The following is a 27,980-nucleotide window of genomic DNA, read 5'->3' as shown; positions in this document are numbered from 1 at the left end:
TTTCGGAAAGGCGGGGTGTAACCACAGAGCACAAACACTGCAGCAACTTAGCTCTTTACTTCAGCCATGAAGCGGTAAGTGTAAAACACTTGTAATAAGGCTATCTGTATGTTTGTCTGTCTATGTATACTGTCATGCTATCTACAAATCTGCCCACTGTAAACAACAAACACAACTCAACTATACATACTTCTAGATTGCTTTGTATATCATTTACATAACCTCTGCTCTAGAGGCCACTTGATTTGTCTGAACTCTTGATTAACACGTCCAACTTATTCTCATTATATTGTATTTAGCCCAAAAATAGAAAACAGGTTGACAAAAGTAGAGAGAATTGCAATTAAAAAAGCTAAATCAACAAATTAAAAAGTATATTAGTAGCCTAGATTTCTCATAACAAGCCAGGCTATTCAAGCTATGGACCTATGAACGACTCTAAGAAACCTCGTATAGTTGACAGAATGTCTATAAGCTCTCATGTAGGCTATGCTGTGTGCATTCTGAATCTTGTGTGCATGGTGCACATCTGGATTTACTGCAAGTGTGGTGGCAGATGCAAAAACACTCTAAATCTATTTCACAGTCTTGCTCCGTTTCACAGTCCATCAATCATTAGCCAATCAATCACTGGCCATTGTGTGTTAAGTAACAGTACTCCAATCACTGGTTTAACCTGTAGTTTAGTTTCTTGCCGGGGGGAAACAGGCAAACAGACTACATACACAGAAGGGAAATGCTGAACCGGTGCAGACTCCAAATCACCAGTCATCACTAAACTTTCAATCACACGTCCATATAAACACAGATGTGCATAGAGAGACCTGGCTTTGCATGTTCTGTGGTGCACTTCTAGACATACACCTTTCCTACACACACACACAAACACATGCACGTGTGCAACGCACGCACGCACGCACGCACGCACGCACGCACGCACGCACGCACGCACGCACGCACGCACGCACGCACGCACGCACGCACACACACACACACACACACACACACACACACACACACACACACACACACACACACACACACACACACACACACACACACACACACACACACACACACACACACGCACACACACACACACACACACACTCTCTCTTTCCATCCCATCATTATCCTGGCCGAGGCTTGTGCAGTTTGCTTACATCTGTGGTCTTGACCATAGCAATAGTGGAGCTGTAGCCCAAACTCAATTGGAAATGTGTGAAGTCAAATCCCATCTGCCTTGGAAAAGCACAAACCTTAAACAGAGCCCGGGAATCTACCGTGCCAAGATATAAATCAATATCCATCCTGTCTAGGTGCTACCTGTATGCTTACTGTAAGAAGAGCAGTCTTTGGGCTTCTATAATTAGTCATTTTAGACTTTAATTTAGATGAATAGATACAAGCTTATATCCCTGATCATTTATCCAAAACAGTCAGTGCTTTACCGAAATACTAGGGATGTAGCAATATCGTCATTATCATGATGTACAATAACAAAAATGTCTAAATAGTTTTGTGATCCCGGGACAATATTATCACGGCCTGTGAAAGCATCACCATAGGTATTCAGGCTGAAATTTGTATTGTTTTGTTTGAACAGCAGCAGGGTAAAATTTCTCTTGGATATTTATCTAGACATCTAAACTATTGTTATTGGCTGAGCATAGCCTTGCCTAACTTAACTAGTCAAACAGTTCTGCCAGCTCTGTACCAAGAGACACAAGCTAAAGTGGCACAAAGCCTCAAACAAGAAGAGTGCATCTCATTAATCACATGACAATAGCATCCATATTGTAATCATATGAGGGTATTTTAAACATCATGATAAATATTGTATCGTGGACTTGTATTATTGTGATATCGTATTATTATCGTATTGTGAGTTTGTGGTATTGTTACATCCCTAAGAAATACACACACATGAAATGTATCACGTGTGCTATTAGTACAGACGATAGCATGACAGTCTACACGGCACGACATCTTCAAAGGATCTCATAAGTTCCTTATAACCACAATGGTTCATCATCAGTCATAAGTCGACTTCTGCTTTCTCCAATAGCGACTGCATGACTATATTATTGTGAATGCAGTGTACCGTTCGACATCTATGGTGTCTTGTTAAGGCTGGACAAGAACCAAATAGTCGAGAACCAAATTTTTAAAACAAATTCTTCATGATATGTTTCTTATATGTTTTAGACCTTGTTGAAGACCTTGTGTTGCCTTCCTCAATGAAAAGGACTTGGAGATGAAGTGCCTTGGATTTGTTTTCACTTGTTGATCTGCAGTTATTAGGCCACTGGGGAGACAAAGAAGTACTTCTTGGAGTCTGTGTTTATATATTTTCTTATATCAACACAAAATAATTCTAATAGATTTTATGGACTAAATCGAGTATAATACAGGGTTGAGTGATGAACCACCTAACCCTGAATTATACTTCGTTGTACAATGGTGTTGTACAACAATAGCGAAAAAAGACAGTCTTCATGCTCACAACGTGTCACGTTGCATTGTAAGATTGTAGATCTGCTATTTTCACTGTATAGTGTATAGGCCTATACATTTTTCATAATCGTTCATTATTCATAATCGAGGCAAAGGTTTGAAATCCGTCCTATTGATTTGAGATCATATAGCCCAGCCCTATGTCTCGTCTACACGTACAGGGGGGGGGGGGGGGGGGGGGGGTGTTATCCTTTGTGACACAAGGTATGAGAATGACAGATGCTTCATACAGTGAACAAAAACCCCCATGCAATAGCTTTAACATGACTCCCTAAGTCTCGGTTCTACGGGGTGAATGCAGTTTACGGAAAAAGGAGTGCGACCGTGCAGCATCTGGGTTCAATTAAGACCGCACTCCTAATGCGACTGGATGGCAGCTTTTTTTTGCAGCAGCAGCTAAGACTGAGCGATAGCCTGGAACCTATTTGGATTGATGTTGGTAGGTATCTGTGTTTTTTTCCCCCTCTCTCGGTTGTTGTTGTTGCTGCTGCTGCTGCAATTCTTTTTTTTTATATATATGACCCTGGATAGCATTTACTGTTTGGGGGGAAATAATGGTATGACACCTGGGTATTTATTTGACAAAAACACCCAAGTGTGGATGCCTGCAGGCAGTGGTTTGTTTATTATTATAGCCCAGGTTTGTCAGACTTTGGAGAGTCCTAGAGTACCGATTATGATGATGTGTTTTATGCAAAATAGACTAATACATTTGAAAAATTGATTAAAGTATTTTTTAGATCATTTCAAAGGTAGGGTATGTGATTTTCTTTGGTTAAAATAAGTGTTAAATAGCTCTACTGGATATTCTGATAGTAGTCATGCTATAGAGTGTTTGTTCAGTAACAGGAGTCTCCATGTCTCTCCAGCTCAGGTCATGATACCAATTGTATCCAATCAGGATACAGATTGATGACACAACAAAAACTATCAGGCAAAATTGGAACTGGAATAGCTGATGAATGGGTTCTCTCTTCCGATTGGCTGACATGTTCTCACCTACAGTACCTGAAAATGTTTTCCTTTTATTAAAGAGCTGCAGAGACAGGAAGACTCCTGTTAGTGAACAGACAGTACCCTCAATAATTACTAACAGAATATAATGCTTTTTAACTAAAGAATATCACTTACCGACCTTATATTTTTCCATAAAGCATAATTCATAGTTTGTTTTATGACATTGTCGCTTGCCAAAAATAACAGGACTAATCATGAGGCTTATAATGCCACATTATGCTTTTGAGCACTCCTGCAGACATTTTCATTGGTGCTATGACAGTATGTCTAATGTTTTATTCATTGTGTAAATCTATTCTTCTGCAGTGTTGATGAGGTCATGCTGGTGTCAGCGAACCAAGTGTGTCAGTACTCACAAATTCATAACATAAATTGACCATACACCAATGTCACAATTTAAGACACTGTCGGTGATGTAGGTTAAAGAGAGACCAATGCAGGTACAGTGAGACAACAACAACACACAGGCTGCAGAAGCAAAGTTCTAGACACAGGTAGAACAACACAAACTAGCCTCTTTATTGCGCTCTCTCTCTCTCTCTCTCTCTCTCTATTTCCAGGAAGTCCAGTCTGGGCCAGTAAATTCCTTTGAGTTAAAGCTCATTGATTTACTGGCCTACCTCTGGCACATGGAGTGCTGCCTTTCTGGAGGACGAGTTGGAAACCTGCGTCTTATTAATGGCATCATTTTAGAGCAGTTTTATTTTTTCTCCTCTACACAGCCTAAAATGCACTCTTTCTCCCTCGCACACACAAATGGTCGCTGTCCCATTCTCTCTCTCTCTCACTCGCACACGCGCGCACGCACGCACGCACGCACGCACACACACACACACACACACACACACACACACACACACACACACACACACACACACACACACACACACACACACACACACACACACACACACACACACACACACACACACACACACACACACACACACACACACACACACACACACACACACACACACACAGAGTCTACCCCCCTCCAGTCCCTCCAGATGGGCTTCGTCCCTGCACAAGCATCTGGAACTTTAAAAGTCCTATTTTCTTCCCTTGAAAGCTTGAGCCACGTGTGCTACCCTGAAGGTGAACCCATAGAAATGTTCCTATGTGGTGTCTCATTCTCCGCTCCTTTGGACAGCAGTGGCTCTCAGTTTTAAAAGCCTTTATGTACATGTCTTGGCGTGGTATTTACACGTCTTATCAAGCTAATGAAAGACAACTTGAGCCACTCTACTATTTAGTTACTCTGGCATTACAGTGTTTGAAATTTTATTAGGGAGAATAACCCCTAGTCTTGGACCAAGACTGACAGACATTTCTTTTATTGATTCTGACATTTGTGTACCTCTGACAGTCTTGGACACCACCCCCAAATAGCCACTGCAATTCCTCTGTAGTCTGTACAGTAGCCTACCTGTATAAATGCCAAATATAAAGCGCTTATCCTAAAGCACCAGATGTTACCCATCTCTGTAGGCTATAGTTTCTGTATTATTCCACATTTTTCAAGTCTGTGCCAGACGTTTTCTGTATTCCTCGTTGAGTATAATAGTGGTGCTGTTGCAGCAGGTGAAAGCTGGTATTACACTTAATGACATTCAGGCATGAGATTAAAACACATTTTTACAGAACAATATCAGAATAATACAGAAAACAAGCGTCTTGAAAGGACGGGTAACAGCTGTGGCTTTAGTAAGTGCTTTATATATACGGGAGGACCACAGGCATTTAATACAGAATTGCAGTGACTATTTGGGGGTGGCATCCAAGACTGTCAGACTCAGAATCAATAATACATCTCTGACAGACTTAGTCCATAGCTAGAATAACTCCTTGACAAAAACATTGATAAGTGCATTATACACTACCTTAAAAGTTATAATTAATTCTAATGATTATGTACTGTAGGTATAGAGGTAATTATAGATATCAGAAGTTATTATGTACAAATAATAAGAACACAAGTGCATTTTTTAACAGATGAATTGATTATGTAGATTCAGGTAGGGTTTTCCAGTCAGAGGAGGCTTTAAATATTATAAATGCCTGCTTTGCTATTGATTTAGAAACTGTAGTAATAGAAAAAGGAGGGAGGGGCAATACACAGAGTGTCTTAGTTGATAATTTGAGGAAAAAGATACAAGTCATTTTAAATATTTGAGGATTATTGAAATGTATACATTTAAAAATAGAAAAATTGCTCCTTGGTGCACAGGTCTCCAACACGTCCGGTAGGTTATTGTGGGCCAGTAATGTTCGAAATTCACCAATCAGAATGGAATATGAAAGATTGTACCGATCCGTCTTGATCACATGACTGTAGAGATAGTGTGTACCAATTTGTATGATGTTTGGACAAAATCTGTAGAAGTAATATAAAAAGAATTGTTAAGCTAAAATCATCCCCCTAGTGGCGCTATAACAGGACAATGTGATAGGTGGCATGTGTTCCTCTGCCTAGTGGGAATGTGCGTGCAAACTACAAAGTTTTACGGCAATCGGATGCTGCCAGAGACTAGCCTGACACTTCAGTCCGCACATCACCACCCCCTGCTGGTGGGTGTAGTGTGGTGTGAGATGTCTGACGCTCGCAGTCAGGCAAGCCAGAGACAACCAGTGGCACGATATTATCACAATGTATCAAGTATTCAAGTATTTAAATATTGCGTGCTTAATGCTTATCTTCCACAGGTTACTACACACTACACAGTCTAACAAACAGGAACAATAATCCAACTGAAGCAAAGTGCTACTACATCAGGGGGTCTTCAGTATGACACCTGCATATCTGCCCCACACAACAGGAAGGTGGAGGTCAAGGGGAGACAAGAGGGCAAATACCCGCTACCACACAGGACATCCTGGGCAGACGACTCAGAGGCAGCCATAGCTATGAAGACAGAGAGTGGGGGCATCCTGTCCTGTTTGTGTATGTGTGTCCCATCATGCCAGGAAACCAAGGGGAAACTGTTGCTAACACTTTTCTTTTTCTGGATGTCCCATTGGGAAGCAGTGGCACCCGGAGAAACAGTAGATGTGTGTTTTGGATTGAATTCATGGCTAGCTAGATTGCTCCACTTTTCAAAAAATTAAATGGGGAAGCATTTAAAGCATCTATCCTGTATCTATCTCATTCTTCGCAATAACCATTATTTAACCATTACTAGTCCTGTGCCTAGGGGTGTGCACATGCAGTATATGAGGGATTGAATGTAAGAGTCTCAGTAGTAATTGGGCAGTCCATTGGGCAGAATAGTCACTAATGACGCCCAGTTGTGCAATACTCGTTGTATCCGTCTTATCAGTCTGTGTCCCTTTCCTGCCCATACATATATGGTGACCTCTTATCTCTGTTTGTCTGGCTCTCTTTTATGCCCATATATGGTGGTCCGTATCCAGGCCAGTCTGTGATGTCATCTCCAAATTTGGGCACTGTAGTGATGTCAGTCAGTGATGTCACTGTTTCAGCATGCGGGTATATCAGATTTGGGACTGCCCTAGTTCCAGGCCGCTACAAATCTCCATAGACTACCATGTAATTCACGGATCATGCACGCCCATGCATAGATCATGCACCACGTGTGTGCACACCGTTCACAGCTTTTAAACAAAAAGCGGAAATCCGTTCAGGCATTCATGAGATAGCAGCCATTATGTTTTCTTCAAATATAAACAAACATGCCTGCCATGTTTGAAAGATGGGGTTGGTATGGGGGTCAAACATGCAATTTTGTGATTTCACGATTTTATTTATTTTTTATTTTTGCAAAAAAATGCCCAAAACTCAGGAAACTCGGGGGTGGCGGCGGCGGGGTACGGGAATAACTCGGGAAACTCGGGTTGGGCCGGTGAAAGAATCTGGCCATGGCGTCCAGGCCAGTCTGTGACGTACTAATATGACGTCAGTGTAGACGGACACAGACATCAGACGGACAGACAGACATCCGGTAAATTAATAGTTAGATCAGATAGAGCACCGAAGTCTGACATCATTTACACATTCTACCTGGGTCCCATTTTTTCCCCCATTCTGAATTCCAATTTCCAATACGTTTTCATTCGTGTCATATAAGAACTGTGTTCCAAAAATAAACACATGACCTCAGTTTGACTCATATGGATATGATCTATCTGAAGAATCAACTGGCATCAAGAAAGCGCTAATATTAGTGCCGCCGAATTTGTACATTTTTTGCCAAAAACAGACTGTATCAAATATGAGTGACTGACAATCTTAAACGATACAGAGCCAGCTCCCCGACAATATCCGCGAGACAATTTGATTATTTTTGGACCCTGGTTCTTATATGAGATGATTTAAAGATGACCCAATGTTATTCTCCATAGAGAAATTACTTCCGGGAACCAGGGGATGAACGAGTGACATGAATCAGGACATCTCTACTCCATTGTCTCCGCCAGGCCGAAGGCGTGGCTGAGAATATATTTTGCACCCTGTCCGTGTGTGTGTCCGTCCGTCCGCCCGTGTGTCTGTCCATCTGTGGACAGCTAATCTCCGGCACTGTTGGACCTGATCGATGGGAACCTGTGCACACACACACTCCCTGGATGCCAGAGCCTAACATCTGCCCCATATCTTTTCACATGGGTCTGTTATAGCGCCACAGGAGGCCGATTTTTCAAAACACATTTTTAAGAATCGAAAGCAGAAATGCTCTGTCAGAAATCTCAGTGCGATAGTTCCAATATAAGCATTAGTCACGCTTTGCGGCGAGATCAAAGGGCACCGCAACTCTATCTCTCTCTAGTCTAATGGGTCTGATAACTCCTACATATTTTCTCCAAACATCATGCAAATCAATACACAGTATCTCTACAACAGTTATTAAATAAAACATCACAATCCATCCTGATTGCCTAGGATTGGCATCTAAAGTTTGCAGCAGTGGCTTGTTTTGAACATAACACCTCAAATCATAAACGCAGCATCCAATTGCCGTGAAACTTTGCATGCACTTTCCCACTAGGCCGAGGAAGACATGCCACCCTTTTCACTCTGTCCTGTTATAGCGCCACCATTAGGGTGTTTTTTGGAGCTGTGTGGAACACAAGCTCCCTATACGTGGCCGTGTGTGTGGGTCTGTCTGTCTGTCTGTCTGTCTGTCTGTCTGTCTCCGTCCGTGTATGTAGCCTAAACTTCGGCGCGTAACTAGTGCCGCACCATTTACGCCACTCGCGCAATATATACATCAAAATGTGCGGCTCGGCCGGGAATGGTGTTCTATTACGTTTCGTTCCGATCCGCCTTACCATGCCGACGTAATCTGCAAAAAACGACGCTTAATTGTCCCCATTGACTTATAATGGGACAATGCAAGAAATCACTTTCAAGTATTTTTCTCTCGTAAACCATAGGAGCTACAGTCTCAAACCTCGGAGAGGAGATTCATAATGATTTTAAGAATGAATCGAAAAATAATTACATCACTCGGCCTCATGGTGGCGCTATAACGGCCCACTTTACGTTTTGCCCCGTAACTCTTGAACCGTAGATCGGAAAATTAAAATTATTTTCCCCTGGATTCCTTGGGTCAAGACGCATCTCCCCATATAGGCCATGCCCATTTGCGCCAGGATAGATTTTCCGCCATCTTGAATTTTCTCCAAAACACACTTTTTGCTCCTTTTCCTACATATTTTCTTCAAATGTCACAAAAATCGGTACACATGATCCTGGGTGACCAGAGAGGTGCTGTTGAGTCTAGCCTGCCCTGAGCATCAACTGCAATACACACACACACACACACACACACACACACACACACACACAGCTCCACTTCGAACAGAGGTTCGATTTTTTTCCTTCTAAATCTGGTATTACTCCTACAGATTTTGTCCAAACATCACACAAATCGGTACACATTATCTATCTAGTCTAGTGATCCAAGACAGATCTGTCCAATTTTTCATATTCCCTCCTGATTGTTGCATTTCGATTTCGAACATTGCTGGCCCACAATAACCTACCTGACCTGGCGGAGACCTGTGCTCCGGGGAGCACTTTTTCAAGTTTTATTTTTTAATCTACAAACTTATTTATATTGACTTGCAGAATGAGTCTTGACTCACTGTCTTCTCCGCCTCTAGCTCATAAACTTGCATCTAATAAAACCCAGACTCAAGCTGAGTTTCCTGACCCAGACAGCTTTGCTCACTCTATGAATCTTCTCTGCCACGGTGCAAGCAAAAAAAAACATTGAGCTTTCCACAGGTCGAAAAAACAACCTAATCTCCAAACTCCCTACAGTCAGTCTGTCAGGTCTACATTCCCCTGTCCTCCTGTCTCGGTCATCGCCGTACATACGTAGTGCACCCCATGAGGATGAGAACTGGGAAGTTGATAGGAAACATCTTGCATGTAAACCAGGTCTGCCTCCCCACCTTCTCTTCCTCTGACATGTAAACACATAAGAGATGCGTATACGCCACTGTTTCCCAAACAGTGGGTCGGGACCATTTTGTGGGTCACTCACGACTCGAATGAAAATCCCCTTTTCTTTTCCTACATTTAAATATATGTATATATATTTCAAAAGATTATTTTGTAATAATTAAAAGTAAATGTTATACAAGAAATTCCGGAAATAAAAAAATATAATAATTAAGAAGTAGTGAAAATAGCTGATCTACAAGCTTGCAGCGCGAGGCGACGTGTTCTGCTATTTTAACTACGGTAGTTTGAGTCCCAGGCAAACGTTTAATGTCTTTTTTGGTTCTCGGCCTGAAGAGTTTGGGAACTACTGGTATACATACACACATGCACATGTGTGAGTAAAAGTCCTTTACTGACGCCATCAAACCTGCGCTGGCACTGCTATGTTGTCCACTTTTCCCATAAAGCAAAACCCACCGGAATCGCCGTCCGTGTTAATTTTAGTGAGGGCGCCTTTCCAGGCACACCTGTGTTATTTGGAGTAATGATCGTGCTGACAAGTGATAATCTGTCATTCTGTGTTTCCTCGTGCTTACTGCCTATAATTCTCTTTTTCTATTGTGATCTTTCTGGAAGATGGAATTGTTTTTTGAAGAAACGGGAAGGACTCTCATAAAATGCACGATGGACAGGGCCTGAACAGTCAAAGCTTAACACAGCTGGTGGAATGGATCTGAGCTTGAGCTCAAGAAAAACATCAAAATGGGGTCTAGCAGTTCTTGTCTGAGAGGTGCCAAGTAATAAAGGCCATTTGTTTTTCACATGCAGAATTCACATGAAGTAGTAATTCATGACATTTTGTCTCCAATTCGGTCTGCACAATGAATCGCACTTCTTACAGCGATGAGTAAAGCAAACAAAAAACTGAACAAAACAAAAGAAAACGGCATATTCCATTTAAAGAAAAACAAGGATCCCTTGGCTGTGCATTTGGGGCTACAGCTCCTCTAATTCTATATCTCGGGTTTCACTCGGTTCCAGTCGTCCTGCGTAGACACCAGAGTGAACCAAAGACAGCAGACCAGGCTCCTGAAATCTTAATGAAGAATGTCTCCATCACCGCTCCACCCACCCCTCCAACATGAAAACACCACCCACCGTCCAACGACATTTAAGCAACTCCAGGAAAGACCCTCACCACAGCACAAGTACCCTGTGGTCACAACCAAACCCACTCCTCGTGGCTCCTCCTTCCAATCCCAACTCTCTGACCTCTGTTTCTTTTTCTTTTATATAATACTGTATATAATTGGTTATTTGAGCCAGGCCCAGAGCCCCAAGTTACTGTACGTGTCCCACGGCGAGCACATGAACCAACCCAAACCATCAGGCACATGCACACACATAGACATCAAAGGGGGCTTGAGCCCCTGCCCTTTTAATCGCCTGTAAAAAGTGCCCTCTCCAGACCATGAATGCAGTTTTTGCTAGGGTGAAAGAAATGCAAATCCCCTCTTTCCATATGCCATACCCGAAGGCAGCATTCAAAAGAATTGCCTTGTCCAAACTCTCCTGAACTTGAATGCAGAATCTAGTGTAGAAATCCATATCTTACACCACATCTCCAGCGTTGGCTTGATTATGCTCAGTTTATGTTCAGTGTGGCATCACGCACCGAAAATAGCCGACCTCCAAGCTCACAATGCGTCAATATTTCCACCAAAAGGCCCTTTTAGAAATTTCAGACCTTGCCTCTCTAACATTCTCTGCACGTCCCTGAAAACCATGCAGTTGCAACTTGCAGGGCTGCTCAAATCTGCTCCAAATTATTTGTGCGGCTGCAGAGCACATGGAAGGCTTATATAAGCCTGTGGTAGGAACATTCAATCCATGTCACCTTCTCTTGAGTACCCTGTGTTTTTCATCAGCTCAGTTCTAGCATCAAAAGAATACAAATCTGGACACATGGATGGACATGGGTCATTGTTTTTGTTTTATGTAATTGGCTTTCATTATAGAGAAATACCTCATCACACTAATCTGATTTGCTTTACACATTAACGAGTCCATTTGGTTTCATTTGTACACTCCCAAAGTTAAGTTAACACTGAGGATTTTACTGTGTACCCTTGTATATTCTGTAGAAGACTCACTAAAGCACCTTAATTGGGAGATTCTATACGGGTAACCTAACGGACCTATAATGTTAATTTAACCCTGAGAGTTCTTTAAAAACATTTACAAACATCTTAAAGGTCCATTTGGTCCCATTTTCACACTCTCAGACAGAGTTAAATTAACTGAGGAACTTTTGCTGTGTAAAGGCATTGTCTCACATCAATAACCCAAACGTGGCGTGTCGCTGTGGGGTGTATAAGCCTGTCATAAAAATGTGTGTCTTTCAAAAGAGAACCTGCAGATGCTTCCTCTGTACGGCATTACACACAAGTGAGATGACGTTTTCACTTTGGCAGATCAAATTAGCAAAGCAACTCTCTCTACTATGCTTACCTCAGTTCTACTCATTCTATTTCTACCCCAGCCCCTGCTTCTGGCCAATATCATCTCCAACCAAAACATATCCAGTGGCTCACATAGTGGACCCTGAAAATTATCTCCTGGACAAACAGATGGCGAGTCAGACAGACAGAAATGTGCAATGCACGATTCTCCAGCTGTCTAAGCATTTGCATTCGGAACAGACTAAAAATACATTATTGCTATACCTGAAAAAGTCTGGATACGTACCGATTTTCAAGTGGGATATGCTATTGGTCACTAACCCGGTTCTCAGGAAGAATAGGTTGAAAAATAGTCTACTAATACTCTATTTTGCAGGATGGGCAGCACTTCTCAACACAATGCATATTATCAATTAAATTGCAGTCTATAAAAGGACTAGCCTATATCCTTTGTAACTTTTGTCATGTTTGTTGCTGTTTATTTCAGTGGAAGTCGACAGTTTTTTACCTGAAAGTCTTCTATTTCTCAAGGTCTAAACTTAGCTTTGCAAATACAAACTGCATAAATACACTCATCTAAAATGTATAATGTACGGAGCCCATAATAATGTAATCTCAGATAATCAGGGTAAAGAGAGAAAGGCTAGCACAAACACCAGGGTCAATTCCTCATGATTTGATTAAAGGGTCCATGATGGTAATGAATGTTCTCAACAACCTTTCCCTCCCTCCGCTAAGACTATAATTTTGTCGTTGTCGGGTGGAAACCTTGTATGTCCAAGACCTTTCGTTTTGTATTTATCGTTTTAAAAATGAACAAACTAGTGAAAATAGCAGATCTACAAGCACACAACGCCTCGAATTGCGAGGCGTTGTGTGGCGTGTGTTTTCACTACTTTTGTGCGACAGCCTTGTATGACGAAGCAGGGCTTTACTTGGTGAAAAAACATACAAACTTGAAACTTGGAGATACGAGGTTTCTGCCCGACAGTGTCGATTTGTTTCTCTGCAATACACATACACATGGGGTGAGCATAAACAATCCCACATCCATCCATCCATTGCTGTCCAGGCGCAACAAAACAATGGACCAACCCCTTGCTGTCAATGCACAAAGAAATAATACATCCTCTGCTGTCAATGCACAAAACCACATCCAACACATTGCTTTCCATGCATGAAGCAGCAATGGGCAACTCCCACTGTCTTGCTTGATAAGCTTCGTACCCTGCAACTGGATGTGCACTCACACAAAATCTTCAGTGTTACGGTCCATTTGGTTCAATTTGTAAATTAACACATGGTTTTAGGACTTTACAGGGCCATCACACAACGTGACACTAAGGTGTAAAGGTGACCTTCATATAGTTATTGCCAACCAACCTGTTAACACATCAGTGGCATGCATCAGATGCATCCTCTGCAGCCATCATGACACACAGTAAAAGGAGAGATCGATGTCTTGGAGTAATGGTGTTCAACCTTTTTCATATCAATTATCACGGCCCATTATTTATTCAGCATTTGAGCCACGGGCCACCATTTGATGAGATTTAGCCTCTCAGACCCAAAACTTGGAATATTGTGTTGTCATTGGATAAGAAGAGTGATGTTGGTACCATAGGAGAGATAACAGGACATTTTAATTGTGTAGACTTATTATAAAGTAAGTCATGCAGATGTTTAACAATAATTCAACTCTTGAGGGTGTAAAATGAAACGGGTCCATTTGGTTTCATTGTACACCCACCCTCAAGAGTTAAAGATCTATATGGGTCTATTTGGTTACCAACTCTCCATCATAGCTAGTAGTGGGTACCACTGGTGGTCCCCGGACCACTGGTTGAGAACCACTGCACTAAATGCTTAATGAAATACAAAGCCAAGAGACACGAAGGAGGAGGAGGCCACTCAAGGAAATAACAGAATTGACTTCCTCTTCAATCAGCCCTAACAGCGAATCACAGCTTTTATGAATCAAACTCATGGGAGATATAGCGCCTTAATTAGTTTACATGAAGAGAGCCAAGGAGATACAAAATCAAATAAATAAAACATCTTCAGGAAAATTATGGCTTACAGCAACTGCATAACCTGGTACAGATGATGCTAATAATTAGGACCAAATGGATGGTGTTCTCTTTGGATATTGACCACTAAGTTAAATGTGCAGTGTGTGTGTGTGTGTGTGTGTGTGTGTGTGTGTGTGTGTGTGTGTGTGTGTGTGTGTGTGTGTGTGTGCGTGTGCGTGTGCGTGTTGGTGCATAACTGATGAAAGGATACACAAAGAAGAAGAAATAGCCTAGGAGGGCTTAACAACAATATTTCTGGACGACTTGGACGAATTAATGAGAATTGAAAATTCACTTTCATATCATCAAAATAGTGATTTCACTACACAGCACAGCAATTAATGTCACTAGACAGCCAGTCATCTGCATCGCAAGCTACAACAAATAAAAACAATGACATCACTAAGCTGCATAGCTTATTTTCTGCGTTTGAGTGCTATTCGCCTATTCTTGATTGTTCGAAACAATTTGCTACATAAAAAACAAATGTTTGGAACTTTAAAGTGTAGGTAGGCTACGGAACTGCAATATATCCTAATCTACAGCAGAACAAATTATCCAAAAATAAAGCAAGCAACAACTAAGTGACAACAACTGACATAGGCCAATATAAAGTTGTACTCACCTTGCCGGTCCCGTGGTTCGTTTCAGTTTTAACAGTTTTAATTGTCTGCAAAAGACCAGAGCTTTCACACCTCGGACAGTCACCGCGGGGACTTCAAAGATTAAAGTCGCTTGTAGCCTCCTACACTTTCAAAGCAGCGCATCCAACTTTGTGTCGCATCCAACCAACGGGGGAGGATCCTGTCCTGGTCCCGGAGTGAAGAGTTAGCTCCAGAAACAGTGGAAAATTGTGACAGGGGACTCGTTGAGGGGAAGAGGAGTGGAGAGAGAGAGAGAGAGGGGGTGGGCTACACACTACAGAGAGACGAGAGGAGAGGAGAGTGAGAGAGCGTGTCAATGCATTGTTGTAGCCATAGACTATAGGCTACGTCAGAAAAGTAGGGAAAGATGCAGGAGCTGTGTAGATGCAGGCAAAGGCATGCGTGAATGATGAATTGATGATAGGCCTGACTTATTGGAGTCCACAGGTGCACAAGTGTCCAATTGACTTCATTCAGTTATTCGTTTATTTGTGTGTGTGTGTGTGTGTGTGAGTGTGTGTGTGTGTGTGTGTGTGTGTGTGTGTGTGTGTGTGTGTGTGTGTGTGTGCGCGCGCGCGCGTGTGTGTGCGCGCGTGCGCGTGAGAGAGATATATATTGATTGATTGATTGAATACTTTATTAGCGGTTCGCATAGAAAAAGCACAAGACAGTAGGCCTGCAGTTCAGAATAAGGTGTAGGCTACTATATAGGATTATAGGCTGCGCGCACGCGTGTGTATTTGCGTGCTTGAGTGTCGCGTTGACCATAAACGGTGTTGTTGACTCAAGTCAAAATGTCTTCAAAAGTTGATTCTTGCTTTCAGAGCTTAAATGGTCCATTCTACAGTCAGCTGCATGGGTTCTTCCTCAGCCAAACACAATAGCTTTCCACCGACGGGTGTTTTTCCTGTGGCTGAGTGAGTGGCGACAGAGATAAACTGGTCATAGATGGCCGGCACACATCCTTGTCACAGGGAAACAAAAATGAGGGAAAATAGTATAGTTTCCTCATGCACTTGAAAATGCATTAGGCCTAAACTAACAGCTCACATCTCAAAGTGTAGCTGTGCTTGAATAGGCTTGATTGATTGATTGAATAGGCAATTAGAAGTTTGCATTGGAAAAGGTACAGGACAGTACTAAACCACAATAATTTAAAGTAAACCCTTAAAGCTCAATGGCTTGTTTAAAATGGAGGCCTTGTAGGCCTACTCAGTTCATATAAATGAAGTAGGTCTATATAGATGCGCTACTTTAACGACACTCTTTAATAATAGTGTTGACTCTTGCACTGTTGCATCAACTTGCATGACATCACTGTGTATCACACACGAGGTTAAGATTGTCCTCGTAGAGTGAGCTCATAGTTTGGCTATGCAGTACTGTATACAGACCAAACTGTAGACGACAGTCGCGCATTATACAACAGCTTTTGTCAGTTTTATCACAATCAGCCAGTACGCTTTATTTTATTGTGTAGCACAATATTGCCATCTAGTGTTTTCCAAGAGACACGCACTGAAGCCTTCTCTCTCTCAGCTATTTCTTTTTCTGCTATTTTAGTTTGTTTTGTGTATGATGTGATGACAACTACATTTTATACATTTTGAAAAGTACCCTACTAGGACAGGTCCGCCAAAATCAAACTATCAAAAAGTACACGGACCACCTAACACGCCCGGGCCTAACACGAACTTTTTTGTGAATATATACCTTACCTACAACGAGTGGCTCCATTGGAATACAGGACACACATTTCCTTGAAAAGTATTAACTGTTTTTTTTTTTGGGGGGGGGGGGGGGGGGGGGCCTTTGGACCATAGAGTATGCTTAAAGTTTGGACCCTTTGGACATACGAGGTTGTCGCTGGTTTTCACAATGAAGGAACCGAAGAAGAATGAGCCTGTGACGTAGATCCGGTGTCATGTCAGCCGCCAGCAGGTGCCGCATGTTCACAGTTAGGACAGAAGTCTGTTGTTATTAAACTTCTATTATCCCTTCCAGAGGTTGTACAGATGTCAGTTTGCTGAATTCCCAAGTCTCGAGGTAAAACAGTTGATTTATTTTTCGGTGACGGTTGCTAATGCTATTTGCTGTAGTTATTATCATTGTATTAGCGCGTAAAATCACATGTCCCAGGCTGTGATCCTGTGTGTACGTTGTGATCCTCTGTAATATGTCAGTGGTTTTCGACCTTTTTTCATACCAAGGTGGTCCATTATTTAGTCAGCATTTGAGCCACGGACCACCATTACATTTGATGACCACTCTCAGACCCAAAATGTGGAATATTTTGTGATCAGCAACTTGCAATGGGCCTGGTGTACAAGATACATTACACCACTATGATACCCAAGTACCTGTCAAAATACTTTATAAACATTAAGGATGTCCATAATTACAACACCAGAGGCAGCGCCACAGATCACTTTCAACCCAGAGTCAAAACCAACAAAGGGTCAAACTCTTTTTTTCTGCTATACCACCAAAATGTGGAAAGCCTTACCGAAGGTCATAAAGGAGTGTGGATCACTAGCATCCTTTAAAATTGCCCTGAAAAACCACTTACAGGCAGCAGCCGTTCGCAACTGGTTAGGCCCCTGCAAGCCCGACGGGACCCGACCAGGGCCCGGCCCGGCCCGCCAAAACGGGCCGGGCTTGGGCTCGTTTCGAAACTCACCAACGGGCCTAGGGCCGGGCCCGGGCTTAGAACCATGCTCGGAACATTTCGCGCTGTGAATTTCACACATGACGTCTCTGTGTGTGCGCTTAGCTAGAATGGAGTGTGGTGTGTGAGTGAGTGCTGCCTCCCATAGCCTTCTAGGCTAATAGCCTTCTAGGCTATGGGTTCTATCCGTATCTATAGCAACCACGGCTCTGATTGGTCGTGACATGAGTACATTAGCCAATGGAGAGCCGCAACGAGCCGAGGGCTTGACGGCTTTTCTTTCTTCTTCTCACAGTCACACAAGTCTACTCTGCGACTCTGCGAACACAGCGAGACTAGAACATTAGGAGCACTACTGCAGTTTCACCCATTTCACCGTCATTTCTCAAATAAATCGCCCTGTAATGATTCCCCGACCTCCCGAGTCCCGTATCAGTTACGGGATGCGTGCGACGATACTCTGTATTTTACGAGATGGCCACGGGCGGCAAGCCGACAATAATATCAATATCTAATTGCTGTGAAGATATACAGTAACATAACAAACGGTGGGTGGAGGAAGATTTCTTGCGTTGTGATGTGTGTGTAATTACTTGCTGTGCTGTTGTGTTGTGTTGTGTTGACTTCTTTCTTTTAATCAGAGCGCAAGACGAGCACAGCTATAGAGGGCTGTACATACATCTCTCAGTCTCCGTCCTCTCCGACCATAGTTTTCGTCGGAAAGTTTCGACTTTCTGACGTGCGTGCAGCTTTCCGAACTCAAATTAGGAGTAATCCTTTTCAGAAGTTGCAAGAGATGTCATTTTGTAGTTGAACTGGACCTTTCCGACGCAAATTTCGGTGGTCTGTGACAGTATGGACTCCCCTTGAGAGTGTAGCTGCAGCAGCGCGCAGCGCACACAAATAATTAATTAATAATAAGGTGACGGGCTTCGGGCCGGGCTCGGGCTTTAAATAGCAGCACCAAACGGGCCACGGGCCGGGCCTGGACTGAAGTCCACGGGCCAGGGCCGGGCCCGGGCCCACATTTTAGGCCCGTGCAGGGGCCTACAACTGGTAAAAAAAAAACTAACCTAGCCCAACCCTACCCTCCCCTGCCCCTTCTTTGTATATACTGTTTGTTTAGACTTACTGTTTTCTTTTTTGTTTTTCTTTACATATCTACTGCATAGTACTGTGTTCTATTTGTCTGTCATTCAATGTTATATGAGATACTTCAATGGTTTCCAGTGGAAATAAGCTTGGTCTTTTCATGGATCTCCTTTTAGTAGACCTTGTACCAGTGAACTGTACCGTCATGAAACTGTACCTTTTCCTATGCAAACTTCTAATAAAGTCTTCAATCAATCAATCAATCATTGCCATTGGATAGGATTTTGCTGCCATGCAGTGTATTGTTGTGGTACATAGGAGAGATAACAGGTCAATCAAAATAACAATTCTTCTACATTTTCTAATTGTGTAGACTTCTTAAATTAAGTAATGACGGTGTTAAACCATGTAAAATGGACCCGTAAGGGTTTCATTTGGTAATGGTTACCAACTCTCCATCATTTAGCTTGGGACCACCTGGAACCATATACTCTATGCCTGGAACCCCCCCAAGGATTGGTTTCCGGGACCACTGGTTGAAAACCACTGATCTATGTCGTGATCTTGACCCAAACAATATAGCAAGTTTATTGCATTTATTTTAAGTCAAGACAATTTAAAAGGTTCTCTTCAACAACTTGTACCTGTTCATTTTAGAGATGGCAGAAAATGGTCTGGAGAAAAGTCGGGGATCGACTTTTGCAGAGCAGCAGCTACTGCGTCATGGTTGGGAACAAGGTAAATACGGTGTCATATACCCGTCGTCCTGTGTGTGTTTAAAATGTGGTTATAATTGAACCATTCTATCTGTTACCAGGTAAAGGACTTGGACGACAAGAGGATGGGATCTCAGAAGCTATCAAAGTCAAAGTGAAAAGTGGTAAAGGAGGCGTGAGTATCAAACAGTCAAGATTCAAGAGATTAAGAGTTTTATTTGTTATATCTCACAAGGTATGCCTGTCAAAGAAGGCCCACATAAGATCGCCCCTCACACACCCCACTGATATTCAGCCATGGCCATCAATGCTCTTCCTTGTATGATGTACAGTAGTAGTAGTGTGTTAATTTTTGAATGTGAATGTTCGATTAAGTGTATTTTCTTAAAACAGGTTGGACACAATGAAGGAGAACAATTCACCTTCCATTGGTGGGACCATGTATTCAATAAGGCATCTGCCAGCCTACAGGTGGAATCTGACCAGGTAAACCACATCATATGATGTGTAGGCCTACATATAATTATAGGCACAATATGATGAACACTTTATTTAATTTTAATACTGGGATTTATGCCACGTGTTCCAGAATGGTGTTTCAGTAAAGAAGATAGTGGAGGAAGAGGAAGATGGGATGATCTCCAATAAGAAACCAAGAAAAGCCTCGCTGGCTAAAGCCAAGCTGTATGGATGCTTTGTGAAGGTATGCTGCCCTTTTTGGGAAGAAACCTTTGTGCTGGCTTTCAAAGTTAAACTAAGAATGTAATCCTGGTGTTAATTTAGTTGTTTCATTAACTAGTTGTATTTATACTTGATTATGATCATGATTTTGTCATGAGACGTGCATCATGTTGTCCGAAGTATATTTACAACAATTTAGGCTCACAGTTGTCAACATGCCTCTGTCACCAAGACAGTTGGTGCGTCTTTAATTTATATAACAATTAGTTCCAACCGCACATTGGGGCCGATTCATCAAGCACTTTACGGCTAAATTATGCCCATATTTTGATCTTAACGGCATTTAGGACAATTCCCAAGTTAGGGTCAGATTCAGCAATGTTTTTTTTTTTGGGGTCTGGGATTTTGAAGGTAAAACAGAAATATAAGCCAGATTTAGTCACTTTATTTACACTATATTTACGACCAGATTGATGAATTGGGCCCATTGTGATTGACCAATAACCAGAATACACTAACGAGGGAAATCACCTGTAAAAGTATCACTCTTTGTGGAACATGCCAGCTGGCATAAAGTTGCCTTAATTAACAAAAAGGGAAAAAAATAAAAAGTAAAAATGGTAAACAACAGGAAACCTTTTAAGGAAACACTACTGAATAATACTAACCCATAGTTTTCCCATTAAGGTTTAACCATGAATACACAACCTCTTGTGTATTATTGCTTAATTCATGTCTAGATTAATGTCATTGTGATACTGATTAAAAAAATAATCTAGTTCTCTGTGCTCGTATCATGTCATGCAGATTATAAGCATGTAATGGATGGCTGTCAGGACTCTGTAATGATATACTTAGTTGACAGGGGTCCCACAGGGCTCTATACTTCGTCCACTAATATTTTCCCTCTATACAAAATCTCTGCAAGCTCTGGCGTTATTTTCAACAAAGTGTCTACTGTACAGTTCATGTGGTTAAGACTGAGAGTATAAGAGCTCCTTTCAGAGTGGTTCTTGACAACTCCATTAGATGTGATGGTGATGGTTATTGGTTTGGACTTGTATTCTCTCAGTCAGCCACGCTGCTGTCCGGTCAGGAGCAGCCAGAGCCCAAAGCCTCTCATTCAGACGACAGCAGCAGCTCAGATGATGAGGACCAGAAACTGGACCTCTCCAGTACCACCAAGTAAGACTTTATCTAGAAACTGGACCTCTCCAGTACCACCAAGTAAGACTTTATCTAGAAGACATGTTTCTGGGTCGGTGCCAAACCAGATGTTTTGTCAAAAAGTACAAAATCAATTCTAATCAATTTGAAAAAATGTCATTGATTGATTATTTATGATCAATATATTTAAAAAACAGAACATTCAAAGATAACTGATCTACTTGTAGATCTGCTAAAACATTTGAAAATCTCCTCCTATAATTGCAAAATAGCAATGCCAGGTTGAAAATCTGATACCAATGTTGCCAAAAAAGTAAAATAATGTTTTGGCCTGACTAATATATCAGTTTCCTCTAATTTCTTGTTTTTTCTTTACTTTGAAGCTGGATGGAGTGTAATAATGAGGCTACAAACTACAAAGTACCTTTTTGGGGGTTCATCATTCTGGACCTCTTATTTACATTTTCTTATAATTACATTACAAAAACTATATTAGCACGCTTTATTTAAGTCCTGAGGCTGCCATATTGAGAATACTTTCTTTTTTCTTAGTACAGACAAAGATGTAATGGAGATGGTACAGCCTTTAGCTGTGTGCATGCTTGTGTGAGGAAGAGATGTGTGGTACTGCCAGCAGAGGGAGCAGCATGTGCTTTCTGGACAGTTTCTGTGCTTTCTGGACAGTTTGATAGTCATTTGATAGTCATGCAGTGAGGTCAGAGAGCGAAGGGAGAGCCCTGTGATTGTAGAACAGATGTTCACTGTGCTCATTTCTTGATATACCTATCTATTTGAATGCTTCTCAGTTGCTTTTATATAGTTCAGTGGTTCAGTGGTTCTCACTTTGAGAACCAGTGATATAGATTTATTAACTTTATGATGTATAAAGCTATTTTTATAGCGTGTATACTGTAGTCGTTATTGCCAAACCTACTTTGGTTTTGGGGAGGGACAATCACATCTCTCCACATTGAGTCACCAGACACTTCTTTTCACCTGACAGTGAAGTGTTTCTCCACGCAGGTGTAACATGTAAGCCCTTCCTGTTTTGCACCAACCTGTATGAGTCGTGAGTGCAGCGACAGATAATTCCTTTCCCTACCCACGAACACGGCCGCTGGAGCAACAGGCCATAGCTGAATTGTGAGTGGCCATTGCTGAATGCGTAGAGAAGGTCCCAGGTTCGATTCCTGGCTCGACAATGTGTGGAGGTGTCCCTGAGCAAGTCACTTACCCCTAACTGTCCCCCCCAACTGAATTTTCCCCACAGGATCAAATGGGTCTAAAAGTAAGCTAAGGTGGATGCACTGTAGAAGAACCACAGTCTCCACACTGGTGGGAAGGAACTTTACCTCTTGGCCAACCCAGACACTCCCTTACCTGGCTTTTGTGATGCTTATGGGGGGCATTACATTTTTATTTTGTTTATAATATAATTCTTTATATCATTTAACAGACTTTCTGATGCCGATCTAATGAAGGTTTGTGGAGGCCGCACTGCTCACAAGTAAGTAGTTTGTATTATTTACTGATGAGTGGGCATCTATGCTTTTTGATTATTTAAACTAATTCTTGGAGAGGAATGTACATATTCTTTATGCAAGTTAAACCCATAGAGCTACCGAAAGCATTTGACCTTACAACCAAAATAGCTGTTAAAACATAAATTGCCCTCTCCTAAAAGCCGCTGTATAGTACGTTTCATTTTATATGTGTGCATCCAATTTACTTATTTGAATTATTTTCCAACAGAGGAGCCAGGCACGGCTTGACCATGAGCGCCAAGTTAGCCAGACTAGAGCAGCAGGAGGCAGAATTCATGGCTAAGTATGGCAAGAAGAGCCAATCCGCAAGCTGCTCCCCCAAGTGTACCACACCCACCACCCAATCTGCTGCTCAGAGCCCCGAGAGGCAGGAGAAGGAGATCTTGAATTCGGAGACTAAGAAGAGCTCTTCAGAGGAAATGTGTTTAAATGGTGACACAGTCACTGACAGTCACGAAGTGGACTCAAACAAATCCAGAAAGAAGAAGAAAAAGAAGACGCACTGTTCAGATGATTGCAATGGGGACATTACGCTAGTTATTCCCACTGAAGAGGAAGAATTGAAGCTTGCAGAAAACGTGACTGCAGTCCAACCACAGAAAATGAAGAGGAAACATAAAAAGAGTAAAAAGAATAACGACAATGGAGAAATGGATGACATCACAATACCTACAGTTGAGGATGAGAGCGTAGTAGAGGAGACTAAGAAGAGCTCTTCAGAGGAAATGTGTGTAAATGGTGACACAGTCACTGACAGCCACGAAGTGGACTCAAACAAAACCAGAAAGAAGAAGAAAAAGAAGAAGACAAACTGTTCAGATGATTGCAATGGGGAAATTACACCAATCATTCCCACTGAAGAGGAAGAATTGAACCTTGAAGAAAATGGAACTGCAGTCAAACCACAGAAAATAAAGAGGAAACATAAAAAGAGTAAAACGATTAACAACAATGGAGAAACCGATGACAACACAATACCTACAGCTGAGGGGGAGAGCGTAGTAGAGGAGGTTTTGTCAGAGCAAACGAGCCACACAAACAACACAACGAAGAGGAAGAAAAGTAAGTCCTCCAAACGGTGTGAAAGGCCTGTAGTGCCTGAGGAAGAACAACCAATAAGGGACACTGATTCCAGCCGGGCACAAATTGCCCAGCATCCTGTTCTGAAAAAGAAAAGAGTTGCTGTAAATATGGAGGAAGTGTTGAGTGAGTGTAAAGAGGATCAGCAGACATTAGAAAACAGTGTCAGTGAGGTGTCTATGCCACCAAAGAAGAAGAGGAAGAAGAAAAAGTGCAAAGATGAGAGAATCAAGCCTGATTCAGATCATTAAAAATGAGAAATTAAACATTACGTTTTCATTTGGCTGATCAGTTGGCTGATTTTATTTTGTATTTTCTTAATTGCTTAATTTAAAGCGTGTATCACACATCAGAGAAGGGTTGCATTATTCTTAATGCCGTCATTGGAACCATAGCTTTTGTCAAATGATTTTCTAATGGCCTCATATTTATTGTGCCTCTGTGAGCCTGATGGATGGGTAGATGGGCTGTACAATGTTTTGGTTATTAACCATTGTGTAGTATCCTGGGGAGACCAGGGCAAGAGCAGCAGCTGACCAAAGTTGGCATGTTTCATGATGGAGTAATTGAACATAACATTCACAATTTTTGATTATTACCCAGCCCTACCTCAGACATGAATGCAGAAAGAGATACTCATTCTCCAAAAAATAGATCATCCTTGTCTCATCAAAACGGAGGACTTTAATCAATCCGAGGAGTCCTATTACATTGTACTGCAACTGATGGAGGGTGGAGAGTTATTTGACAGGGTGAGGTCAAATAAATACCTCCACAACAACGGCATCATCCACAGAGACCCCACTCTGTTCTTGGTTCAGTTCTTAAATATGGACAATTGCTTAAGCATTAGAAGAATCAACCACCAGCTTTATTGATTTGCAGTGAAGCGTGTGCAAGAATAACAAACTGAAAATGTTACATTCACCAAGTGCATGTCTAACAAGGGTGAAAAGTGCCATATTTCACAATGGAAAGGAAACCTCAACTGCCAATAGTGTTGCCCTAGATTGATGACCACATTTTGGGTCTATGCATATTTCTGTGGTTGTGATTGGATAGAGATAACTGTTTATTAATTGACCACTGTAGTGTACCAGTGTTTAATTACAATGCCAGACATACTGTACAGTAAATCCTAACTTGACAGAAGATTGCAAGATTATGAAATGTACACAAATATTAAATGAACTGTTACTTTAATTTGAACTTTGTATGAGATGTCTTATTCTTAGCTGTATTTTGGTGCTATTAATCCTTCCCAAACCTTGTGGGACTATGGCTGCAGGTCAATATATCAATATAAATAAGATAATATTGTGATAATGGCTGCATTACAGTAACAAGTGGTTTAATTTTCTGAATTAACCAGTCTGTCCTATATTTGCCTTTGCCACCTAATCATTATACAGGCATTACTGGTGATTAATTATTATGAGACATCATCCCCATAATATCGTCACTATACAGTATATCAATATTGAGGTGTTTTGTCAACAATATGTGGTGTTTAATTTTCCCCACATCGCTGATCCATAATTGATGACATTTGCGCAGCTGTTCTGGGAGAATTGTGTAGCCAGAACAGAACAGCTGCGCAAGGTTTGTTGTAATTGTTTACATTTACATCCCAAAGTGTGTTGCTTTCATTGGTTTTTAGGTCTGTCCAATTGCACCCAAAGGCATTGATAATGTTGGCCTTTGTGATGTCAGGCTATACTGTACATAAATATGCACGTCAACGAAATGACCACCAGTGTCTGTATCAAAAAGAGAACCAAATGTGCTTTTTAACATTTGGATCCTCTTCATTGTTATGAGATAGAGATGGCAGATTATGTTCATTCCCAGGTTGTAGAAGATGAGAGAAGGGGGAAGTCATAATACAGGTAAGAATACTGATCAATGGGCACAATTTTGTACAGGCGTATGAAATAAAATATATGTGATATGTGTTAATTCTAGGCACCCTTGTGCTTTCTTATCTGTGGTAAACATGTTGCATTGATAGAAAATCCAAAAAAATCTCAGTTAATGATTCACCTTGCCATGCACAGACTTTAAAAAGAGGAAACGCCCCCAATTTCTAGCCAGGAAAGGTTAAATTAATTTAAACAAGTTCCATTCTGGTGATGTTTACAACAAGGCACAATCACTGTAGTAAAATAGGTAATGAGTAAGTAACAAGTTATTTTAGATGTGTTAATCTTTATTTTGTTAACAGTTTGTTAAAAGTGCTATATTGTGCTACAATGTATTGGATTCTTAGTTATTAGTTGGGGGATTTGGTGTGTGTGTGTCTGTCTGGTTAGCAACATCCATTTAGAAAACCAAAAAGAGTATATTAGATTATACTAGATTTAAAAACCGATTCAAGAAGTGTAATTAGAATTATACATTTATTCAACCATTAATTTGTTCTCCGACAGGATAACATCACCAGGTGATGGTCTCTGTGCAACGTCTGTCTGAAAGGCCAAACTCCATCGATGGTATGCCGTGAACTGTATACAAACAAGTTTTCAGGTTTGTGCAGACTGTTGTGAATTAACAATGCTGAATTAAGCAATTTTGACCTATTAACCATAGAGATCCAGCATTTATACAAAGTATATATTCTTTACATTATTTTATACATACATTTGCATGATATTATATAATACAATGCAACTTATTTATACATAGTTTGTATTATACAAATGAGGAAAACAGTGTACATGAGTTTATTCTATCATAGAGTACAGAATATGAATGAACATAAAACAACATCTGCAAAAGTGTATCGTTATTATAACACAGTTGTTCCCAAAATGGTGCGCCTGCCACCGACGCACCGGTGTCAACCTGCTGTCCCTATTTTGGGCATGTGATTATAGGCAAAAAAATAAAAGTGCCGTGGACACAAAAAAAGTTAGAAAATCCTGCAATAAACCCCCCAAAAGGAATAGACTCCATACAAGCAAGTTATTACAGGCCAGTTGAGTTTGAGTCCTTCATGGTGTTGTGCATTTGTGAGTCAGGAGGAGTCAGTTCCTATATCTGACTGTAAAAGACAGTTCAGATCAAAGATTTGTAACAACTGAAGGCTCCTTGAAAAACTATAGAAAGATGACAATAAAAACAAGCCTGCTACTAACTAATTGGACATCATCAGTGCTTTTGTTTCACAGATATATCTATTCCTCATGACACAGTTTGCTTTGTCCCAGTTGGCCAATGGCTGCTCCTCTGGGATGGTTAAAGCACAGTTATGGCCATTACTAAAAGGTTTTGCCATCCAATACCTATAACACAAAATAACACAAACCAGTGATTATTAGCATGGAACTTAGCGCCACTGCCATTAATATAATATAGTAACTGGACTGCACTCTGTCGAGGTGCCAACTTGCGCCATATATGGCCTACCTTTGCGCCAACAGAGCGCGCTAGTACTGCGAACGGTGCTGTTCGGTACTGTCTGTATGTGGGTATGTGGGTGGGTAAGTTGGCACTCTGTCGAGGTGCCAACTTGCGCCTTGTTATTTATATCAGGTCGCACTTGTTTGTACTGTCGACCAGATTCAGACGGCACCGAAAGTAGAACTTGGGGCGCGCTAAGCTGGTGCAAGTAATAATATCGTCTTAAGAATATTCACATTATCATGACTTTACTTGGTCTATTAGTCCTGGAATGGCCTGGAAGAGTAGGGTTTGATGTAGCTCTGGTCCATAGCGTTTAGTGGAGTTCTCCCTAACGCTATGTTCCTATACCTCCCAAATCCTTGGCAAATCCGGAAAGACCAGTCGTCTGGTCCGAAAATAACAAAAACAGTTTTGCCCCTCACCAAACCAAAGGTATCAGTGGACAGTTGAAAGCTTACTCTACTTAGTGGACACGGTCTGAGCCCCCCACCACATGATTAAAATAC

At 41.5% G+C, this 27,980-nt stretch overlaps 2 protein-coding genes across 2 annotated transcripts in view; one reads left to right on the top strand and one right to left on the bottom strand.

Annotated features, from left to right (window-relative positions):
• The window catches only part of pear1 (platelet endothelial aggregation receptor 1), a 58,606-nt gene extending 43,330 nt beyond the window's left edge, over positions 1-15,276 (bottom strand). Inside the window, exon 1 of the mRNA XM_080747407.1 lies at positions 15,103-15,276. The gene's annotated coding sequence lies outside the window, so the exon portion shown is untranslated. The remainder of the gene's footprint in view (positions 1-15,102) is intronic.
• Positions 15,277-19,540: 4,264 nt separating this feature from the next.
• On the top strand, positions 19,541-24,320 carry gpatch4 (G patch domain containing 4; the record flags this gene model as incomplete). Its single annotated transcript, XM_080741639.1, has 7 exons — positions 19,541-19,619; positions 19,699-19,772; positions 19,991-20,083; positions 20,187-20,300; positions 21,351-21,463; positions 22,902-22,952; positions 23,198-24,320. The coding sequence occupies 7 exons, from the start codon at positions 19,541-19,543 to the stop codon at positions 24,318-24,320; spliced, it is 1,647 nt and encodes a 548-aa protein (XP_080597765.1).
• Between the last annotated feature and the right edge of the window lie 3,660 nt (positions 24,321-27,980).

Source organism: Nannobrachium achirus (genome assembly GCF_963921795.1).
Source record: "Nannobrachium achirus genome assembly, chromosome: 2".
NCBI lineage: Eukaryota > Metazoa > Chordata > Actinopteri > Myctophiformes > Myctophidae > Nannobrachium > Nannobrachium achirus.
This window is presented reverse-complemented; position numbering and strand designations above follow the sequence as displayed.